The following is a 9,882-nucleotide window of genomic DNA, read 5'->3' as shown; positions in this document are numbered from 1 at the left end:
TAGCAAGAATTTATTAAAACATTGCATTAAAATAATAAACAGAAACATTAAAATAGAATAAACCAATCGACCTTAGATCATAACTACCAAAGAAACTATAACTGTCACATTCTTCATAGATAAAGAAGGATTGATTTCATTTGGTTTTGGAGCACTAGTAAGTGGGGAGCCATCCTAGCTTCTTAGAGTGGGATAAGAGAAAACAATGACTCCTAACAATGACTCCTAGTTTTGGCTAAGAAACAGAGATGAGCATTGCCTTCTAAAGTCGGAAATAACTGGACAGGGACAACCTTTACCTTTCGTTTCCAAATAGACTCCAAGGCAGCCCCAACTAAAGGTCATTACTGTGATCCAAACAAGAGAAGATGAAAGCACAAGAGACAATCACTAGAGTATTTTGTTCCAGAACACCATCTGGTAATTGTGTAACTGTGATGTGCTTTTTAACATTTTTGCCATATGCTAAATAAAGTAAATAAAATTAAAACACAGAGGAATTCATGCTCATTTAGTATCTTATTCATTCATAAAGTACTGCCCTCAAATCACTCTAACCTTGTAGAGTTTGTGCTAGAGTCAGTTTTCCAAGAGTGCGCTTTTGAAGTGTCAACCAAATTATACTAGGACACTAATTCCCTTTCATCTTACCCAATCTGATACTCCAAATAAATCATTTTACCTGCTTTTCTTATTTTCTTCATTTGTCATAGAATGTTACCGATTTATTACATTGATTGATTAACCCATTGGGATACCAGAAAATAACTTAGGGTTTTTCCTGAAGATCTGGTGAGTGGTTTGACTGAGACACTGCCTGGAATAAGTTAGATGGCCAGAATTTTGGACCATATTGCCCTATGCAACCTCTCCCTCTGCACTAATTCAAGAATTCACTTTGGCTCACCTAGAAGCACCGGCAGAAATATCTGGAGCACTCATGGAAGACTCAAGCTGACTGCATTATCTGATCAGATTACTATAGTAGGGATTACCTATTGGTGATAAGGGTGGCCAAATATCAATATTTTCCCACCTACATTTCATCCTGATAATTGTGCAGTGCCATGTTCAGGGTCATTTGTTTTCAGTTAGGTAGGGATGGCTTTTCAGAACATCTGCTGGGCCATTGTGAGAATTACGCAGGCTATCTGATGGATAAAGTCATTCAGATCAACTCCAACATGGATTTTGACTGTGCAGGGCAGACCAAGGTGTCTGAGGTATGACCTGATGGCACAGTCTGGATGCATTTGAGACCCTGACTCATGATGAAGTAGAAAAGCCTTTTGCGTTGTTACTTTGGTCACATGTTTACTGGATCTGGGTTATAAAAATGGCCAAGGAGGTGACCTGTTGGGTTCATGCTGTGATGTGAGCTATTTTGATAGAGGGAGTGATACACCTCCTGCCTAAAAAGGCGCCCTTTTCTCTTATTGTATTTCTTCTTCTTTTTTTCTATTGACTTGTGAACTTCCCAGAGTTATAGGGAATTTTTATCATACAAATTTAATAAAGAAATAAACATTTTGATAACAACTATATTAATAACAGCTTTGTATACAGATTTTAGGAAAATGTGGGATTCTGCAGGCAGAAAAATGTAGTTAGATGGGAGAACATCTCTGTTAGATCTAATAACTGTTCAAGATTTAAGATTTACATCCTAATGAACCCTCGTTCTAAAGGATTCCTTTGATACTCCTCCTCCTCCTCCTGTCTACTTACATGCAGTGGGGGCCAATTTCAGAAAGACGGCAAACACCATTGAAGCAGTTCAAGGAATACGGAGTGTCACTGACACATCTTGAGACACAGCGCACAATACCATTCATTTTGTGGGGATAATAGTAGTCTGCATACTTCACACCACTAATATTTTTACAGGAGTCTGGAAAAAATAGAGGTGTTAAATATATAATGAAGTATGGGCAATACATGTAGGTCAAATGAACAAACTATACTGCAACCAACTATGATCTGAGGCAGCAAGTTTGTTCAAACATAGCAAGATAATCCTACTCCCTCACCCTGCTCCGTGTACTAGTTTTGTAGCAGTTTTGAAAAATATCCTTCTTTGGCAGAAAATAAAAGATATCTGCACAATTATGATAGAACTACAACCTCAAAGAGATAATCAGGATGATTGTAAGAAATTGAAACAAACAAATTTAGAAGAATTTATAGAATTTACAGCTCTCCAAGGAAGAATTAAAGTTCTAATACAAAAGAAGATGGCGGGACTGAAAACTCATCTTTCTCTATCTTTCTTGAGTTCTTCCTCATGTCTTCCTAACCACCATATAAATGTGTTCTTACAGTACATCTTTAGCTTTTTCTCTTCAGTTACTGTGCCATTTATACTACAATATTTATTTAGGGCCAAATTGAGTTTTAGCAAAAGAACCGAGTCCCCTTTATATTTTCTTCATTCTTGTTCCTCAACCTTGAATTTTCCACTTTGTTTTACCATCATTATGCAAGTACATCCTCAACATTACTGGATTTCCCCCCCTCCTAATTCTTAAGAAATCTTTAATAGTTACTGCTTTTTCTTCATTCCCAGCCTATTGTCAGCCATGTTAAACTTGTCCTTAGTTGTTCCAGCTTTAAAATAATGTTTTTCCTCTTCCCTTTGGCACAATTTTTCTATAGGCAGCTTCTGACATACCCGTGTTTCTCCAGAAATAAGACCCTTTGTTATTTTATTTTTTTTGAACCTTGAAATAAGTGCTTGGCCTTACTTTCAAGAAGGTCTTATTATTTTGGGTGTGTGGAGCAAGACGGGGCTCCTCTTGCCATCTTACCTGATTTCCAGTTCTGTCTCCCTAACCCTAAACCCCGCCCCCCAGGATATGAGGCTGAGAACCGTCTCCAAATTATTTTGTAAGAGGGACAAATCACTGACTTCCTGAAAGTAAACTACCTTCAGGATGCCTTCTGTCAGTTTTCAAAGTAGATACTGTAAGTGGATTTTTAGAAGTGTGGCTGTAGCATCCTAGATAAAACTTAATGGGAGGTGAAATGAAGCCAAGGAATCAATCTCTTTCCTCTCTTTTCCTTTAACAAAAATGATAGTATAATAGTCAGGCCTCACTACTCTTTCAGTGTCAGGATTAGCAATTTATGTTTATATGTTTTTCCATTGGCTCAAGAATTGGCACTTTAATTGTCTAGTTCCTAGCTAGAGAAGAACATAAATGACAACATCTAATTTTAGCGTGACTAAAACAAAGTCCTGATAATCTTGACACATCTACACATCTGTTTACTGAAACATACCATTTATTGAAAAACTTGGAATAAGAGTCAAGTTAGGTAAAGGAACAAAGCACAGTTCTGGTCCTGGAAAAAAAAAGTATAATTGTATTCATTAGTTATCTGGGTGGTTATATACTTTGGTTTATTCCATCCAAAATTCTTCTCCACCAAAAAAAAATAAAATTAAATAGGTCTTTTTAAACAACCCAACAAAGTGCAGGGATACCATTAACTTTACTTCTTCAAACCAGAATAGTGGAAACACGATTATAATCTTTGGTCCAAACCTTGTTTTATTCTGCACTGCAGTTTTCATTCTTGATGAACCAAGTTCTATAAATCTCTTCCCTGCCCAGTAGAGGGGATCTGAGGCTGAGCCCAAGATCTCCACTTCTCTTCTCTGTCTGTTCTTTTGGGCAAAACCCCAAAAGTATTCATATTCATAGCCCCTTCCCCCCAGAAGAAAAGGGAATTATAAGCACAAAAACCTAAAGAATGAACCAAAGCTGCATTTGAGCCCTGCATCCTCTTCCCTTTTGCCCCAAGAAACCGAGCAAAATAATCAGTTTCCTGAACTCACATAGGCAACACTAGTTTTAGGGAAGGAAAATCCTCCTCTGATTTGGGGCAAATAGAAAAATAAGAATGTATTTGCTGCCATCTAGTGGCTATATTGAAATGTGCAAGCCAGTAGAAAAGGAGATTTGTGCCTGCAGAAAAAAAGGTGGCTCATCCTAAAAACACTCTTGTTTAAAAGAAGAGAGGGACAGGAATCTTGCTTATTTCTCACCCAGGGAAAACCATATCCAAGTAGAAGAGTTTACCCAGCCATACCGTACCTGAAGGCTCAATACACTCTCCTTCGGTATGTAAATCTTTCAAGGAGTATTTCACTGCCTCTGTAATAACTTCCATTATATGCTGAATCATTTCCTCATTATTCTCTATTACTACTTGGGAGATGACTTTGTGATCCAAAATAATACTGCCATTCCTAAGAAAAAAATGAAGGAAGAACAATTCCTCAGGTGCTGAACTACCTTTTTTCCCCTCATACAATAAAGACTCTTTCCTCCATCAAATTCAAAATGAACTAGTACTTTTAGTCCTTTTCATTTAATCCACACAACTATCTCAAAAAAGAGCTTAGAATAAGAGTTTCAGACTGGCACAAAGTTCCTCTGGAAGCTTCCTGACTGAGTGGGATTTCAATCTTGACTTTAATCCACGTCTAACTGTTTTAACTTGCAAGATCACCATTGTTGGCGCTTCTCTTGAACAGCTATTTCATCCTCCTCAGATGTTTCCTGGAACACATGATGACTGAAAGCATGTATAAGACATGCAAAATGCCCAATCTTCAAATTTTCTAGCCACACTTGGTTCCTTCCCTGCTCAGGCCCTGGTCTATCCACATTGTTAAAAAAAGAAATCTGAAGAAGAGTTGCTTAAGCCAAAACAGAGGATCCACAATGGGAGAAAACTTCTACTCCTATTCAAGTTCACTCGATGGCTCATCATCCCAAAGCCTCTTTTAGACCCCCACCTCATTCGTAAGATCTCCACATCATGGTATCCAGGGACAGCACCATAAACACGTCTCATCTACAAGGTAGAAAAAGTAAAAGAAAGCCTTCATAAACAAAGAAACCTATGCCAGGAAAGAGACTTGAATCAAGCCTCCTAAAGCATTGTGGTCTGTGCTATGTTTTGTCTAATTCTCCAGCTGTCCAAGAAGCAAGTTTTTGATTGGGAAGAAGACACATTCTTGATATGAATTAGGAGGTCAATCTAATATTAGGAGGTTAAATTAAAATTAGGAGGTTTTATTAAATTAATTTAATTTAATAATTTATTAAATTAAAATTAGGAGGTCAATCTAATATTGACCTCACCGCATTCCTAAGAGGACCATAAGGGGCGTGCATAAAGCACAAACGTGCCTACCGTTCCTGTCCTATTGTTTTTCTTTTTCTTCTTCATATATATATATATATATATATAATTATATATATATATATATATATATATATATATATATACCTCCTAATATTTACTTATATATATGTTTATATACTATATAATCTTTTGTATAATACCTATATATATTGTTGTGACTAAATAAATAAATAAATAAATAAATAAATAGGAGTGCTGGCCTTGGTTAAAGAAGAGTGTAAGATACATTACATTGAAATGGTGACATTGATCAGATGTAGTGTAGGGTATTTCTTTGATCCAGTAAATCGTACCTGCTTTTTAAACTGAGCCTGAATTTCCCGATAATAGTTAGAGCTTAAGTCTTCCAGAGATTTCTTGAACTCTCTGTTAGTAACCCTCACCTGAGCTTCGACAGTAATGGTCACATATACTAAAAGAGAGGGGAAAAAATATTCATAGGAACCTCAACAAGTTACTTGTGGGTAAAGGAACTCTAAAATGTGACAGGCAAAATGTTCCCATTCTCCAACACCGTTTCAAATGCCTAAATCCAAAGGCCCTCATCTGGTTTGAAAACTTTTCATTTCATGATAAAAGAAGCAGTAAATGACTAATCAGGTATTTTTGTGGCAATCTCCAAATCCCTCCTCCATGATTCTTCTTAGATTAAAAAACCATATTATTTAGCACAGAACAGGCATATTTTCTCAACTATTAATGAGGCCTGTGTAGCCATGTGCGGGGAAAACATTAGCTCCAAATTAATCGTTTTAGCTTGGGGCAGGCAAACCACTATAAACCATCCTTCCCAGATAGGCAGAAGTTGGAATAGAGAGCTATCTATTTTCCTACATGTTCCTCGTTTGCATGCACTATAATGGAGCTTCTATTAAGACACATTTTCCAAACTTAGTTCTTCCATATGCAATCTCCTCATTCTAGTATGGTAATCCAACATACCTGGAAGCAAGAATTTGTTTTAGGCTGCCATCAGACTCTCCCTGGTTGTACTTACATTCAGGGAGTAGAATTGCATCCAAGAAGAATTCACACTTGGGTCCATAGAAGAAATCCTCATTACAGAGGCACTTGATTCCATCATACGTTCCACCGTTCTGGCATATCTCTGGAACAGAATGGAACAGTTCAGTAGTGGGTTTCAAATCCCATCGCTGCTGGTTCACTCGTGGGTGCGTGCAACACTTCTGCGCATGCGCAGAAATGTCCAGGCGGGTGGTAGAGCCTCCCACCACCGCTACTGGTTCACCCGATCCAGGGCGAACCAGTAGCAACCCACCACTGGAACAGTTCCCTTATATAGATTTGGAAATTATAATCTATTCTTATAAAATGGCAATTTAAGCAGAAGCATTACTCTTAATTACATATAATAAAATGAACAATCTAGCAGATAAATGAGCTCACATGTATTCATTGCCACCAGACTTTAAATCCTGGGTTTAGAAAATTTAGAACTACGCCGTCTTCGGCATGACCTGAGTATAACTCATAAAATCATCTGCTACAATGTCCTTCCTGTCGAAGACTACTTCAGCTTCAATCGCAATAATACATGAGCACACAATAGATTTAAACTTAAAGTAAACCGCTCCAATCTTGACTGTAGAAAATATGACTTCAGTAACAGAGTTGTTAATGTCTGGAATGCACTACCTGACTCCATGGTCTCATCCCCAAATCCCCAAACATTTAACCTAAGACTGTCTATTGTTAACCTCACCCCATTCCTAAGAAGTCTGTAAGGGAGGTGCATAAGAGCACCAGCGTGCCTACCGTTTCTGTCCTATTGTTCCCTTTGACTGTATTCAATTTGTATGGTTATTTCAAGCTTATACTTAGATATATTGTTGTGTTTGACAAAATAAATAAATAAAAAATAAATAAATATGACATCAGTTGTAACTGCTTTTCAAATTTTTCAATCTCTAAACCAATATTGGCCAAGAGAACAGGTCGGTTTTTCAAGCAATGAAGTGAAAAATGTGGTCAGTTCAACTGAGGTTTTTTTTAAAAAAAAATGAAAAGAGAAGTCTTGTATCTTGCCTTTTCCATAAGAAAATCTTTCTCTGTTGCTTTTTAAATGTTTGAAGACTGTTAACACTCCAAATCAGTACTTCAATCTCTCTTTAACACATTTATATTTCAAAGAAAGGATTCAAATAAACACTGATAATGATGTTGATCCTGGACAGATGTCTCCAGAAATTTGAGTTCTGCATACCATGCATCCTTCTAGGTTTTAACCAAAATTTGGCAAAATGTGAAAACAATTCATCTGTGAGCATGGAGTAATCTGTAGAAGCTAAAGATCGTGAATGCTCAATGCTCTCATGTTATTCCAGAGTCCTAGCACAAGGCAGCCACCTCCCAAAGGAGCTGTCAATTTCCCTGCTTAAATATCATTCTCAGCTACCTCAGCCAGGATCGCCAGTAATGAGAGACGAGGGAACAGTCACTATGTAGGGAAAGCCACAAATATCATCAATATGGAGGGAGAATCACTTCATATGATTAGGCTACAGTCACAGGCACACATACAAGGCAGTATTTTGCATAGAAATGTGATAAATAGTGGCTAATCCCATTCATACTCAATCTGCCCTAAACTATACCCATTTCTAAAAAAAAAAAAATAGAAGATCCAAGCTATGTTTCAGACCAAAGGTCACCATAATCCGATCATAGGAACAGAAGAGAAAATTGTCATGAATTTTGAAAAGTTTAAAATAGGAATGAGACAAGCATATGGGTCAAATGAAAACTGATACTCACGACTTGTGGTAGTTGTGCTTGTAGTTCTGTTAGGGATGGTAGGGTGTGAGGTGGCTCTAGTACCAGCAGGGTGTGTTGGAGAGGTGCGTATTTCTCCTGAGAGACCACTTGTTGTTATACTTGTTGTAACAGTGCCATTGAGGCTTTCTTGAACAAGGAATTCACATTTGGGCCCATAGTATAAATCCTCATCACAGATGCATTTGATCCCATCAAATGTTCCACCATTGTAGCATAGCTCTAGAAGAAAAAATCCCACTTATCAATGTAATTTGGAAATTGTCATTTTTGTTTATGAAATGTCTGTGGCTTCCCATTGTCAAAAGAAATCTGGGCATTGTGTAGTCATAAAACACATAAATATTTTATAACAATCCAAAGTTAATAGACATCACACAGGAATAGTAAAATCCTAACCCACATATTCTTAAAAAGAGCCTTCCATGCATTCCCTAAGCCAGGCCCTGGGGGGGGGAGCTGAGTTTCCGAGACATTTTTCTTTTTGGGAAAAAAGCTAAAATAGCTATTGTGATTCAACTGCTAAACATTTACAGTAAATTAATATTAATAAACAGCTAATAAAAAAGTTGGCATCAAATTGCATTTTGGTTAAAAATACTTTAAACTTTGGAAGAGATGTTACTTGACTTTTTACAAAAAAATGTATGATTTATAGATGAAGCAATCATATATAAACTAAGATGCCTATTCTCATGTTGTAACCTTTAGAATATGAGATTTTCAAACTATTTTTGACAGAGTTTATTGATCTAATAATTATATTGGTATCTTAGATCAATTTATAATTTATATTTCATGTCAATCTAATTATTCATTCATGTTCACAACAGCTCCATAAATTCCCCTACTCCTTAACATGTTTTCTAGCCAGAAACTCTTCTAGTTTTTCTTGTACGTCAAAATGTCTTTACGGCTAGTTAGAAAGTTTTGGTTATATCAAGCAATTAATTACTGAATTATCAAGTCATAAAATGCAACTACAGAATATAGCTAAAAGTATTTCTATACCTATAGTCATTCATCCCACTTTGGAAAATGCACAGAAGAGAATCTGCCTAAGACATTATTCTTAGGAATTACTTCAGACATTTACAATTGCACCAGAACGAGCACAAACACTGAGTTATATTTAATTCGACTTTTCTGATTAAGAGACAAGCAGAAATAATTCTGATTCTGCATTCTGTTTGAAGAGTTGTTTATATCTTTGGCCATACTCACCTGCTTTAGCACAAGGGACAAGAAAGAAGAGAAAGAGAGCCCACGTCATCATTTTAGATTGTTTCTCAAAAGCCTAGGATTGAATCCAAATCAATGTTACTCAGGTGAGACTCAAGCACCTTACTTGAGGACCTTACTCTGTTTCCTAAAGAAAGAAAGGTAGAACTGAGGACCTTGGACACCTGAAAGACGGAAAAGGAAAGCTGATCAGCTCACAGTGAACTGATACGGTGTTTTTTTCTTCTATCACAAAGTCTGGGTGTGCAGAAAGGGCAATAAAATCAAGCTGCTACTTTGTGAGTCAATGTAAATGAGAAATGAGTTCCAGGCTCACTCCTAAAGATTCAGGTCTTCCTTTTCAAATAATCAGATGGATAATTCCTTTTGTTCACAAGCCAATATAATGCAAGAGGAAAAACAAGCACATATATACCAAACACACATAACCCCTTTTATTTCATATCTTTTTATCTCTCATACCATGATAAATGTATTCTTACAGCAGGTACAAATAGTATAATTAGCTCCAGGAAGCTTGATCATAGTCCTGGGCATGGTGTTTGTTGATTATCATCTCATTTCTTCAATCTGGAACATGGAGGTTGGTGCTATTGACCCCATATGATTCTTGGAAGGTTAACAGCA

At 36.8% G+C, this 9,882-nt stretch overlaps 1 protein-coding gene across 1 annotated transcript; it reads right to left on the bottom strand.

Annotated features, from left to right (window-relative positions):
- Positions 1–903: 903 nt before the first annotated feature.
- On the bottom strand, positions 904–9,286 carry LOC131198197 (mucin-3B-like). Its single transcript, XM_058182696.1, has 8 exons — positions 9,238–9,286; positions 7,996–8,235; positions 6,218–6,328; positions 5,514–5,632; positions 4,808–4,866; positions 4,101–4,255; positions 1,729–1,891; positions 904–907 (listed from the first exon to the last, which is right to left on the bottom strand). The coding sequence occupies exons 1-8, from the start codon at positions 9,284–9,286 to the stop codon at positions 904–906; spliced, it is 900 nt and encodes a 299-aa protein (XP_058038679.1).
- Positions 9,287–9,882: the final 596 nt, after the last annotated feature.

This window comes from Ahaetulla prasina, chromosome 4, assembly GCF_028640845.1.
Source record: "Ahaetulla prasina isolate Xishuangbanna chromosome 4, ASM2864084v1, whole genome shotgun sequence".
In the NCBI taxonomy this organism is placed as follows: Eukaryota; Metazoa; Chordata; class Lepidosauria; order Squamata; family Colubridae; genus Ahaetulla; species Ahaetulla prasina.
The sequence above is the reverse complement of the archived record's forward strand: the minus strand, read 5'-3'. Positions and strand labels throughout refer to the sequence as shown.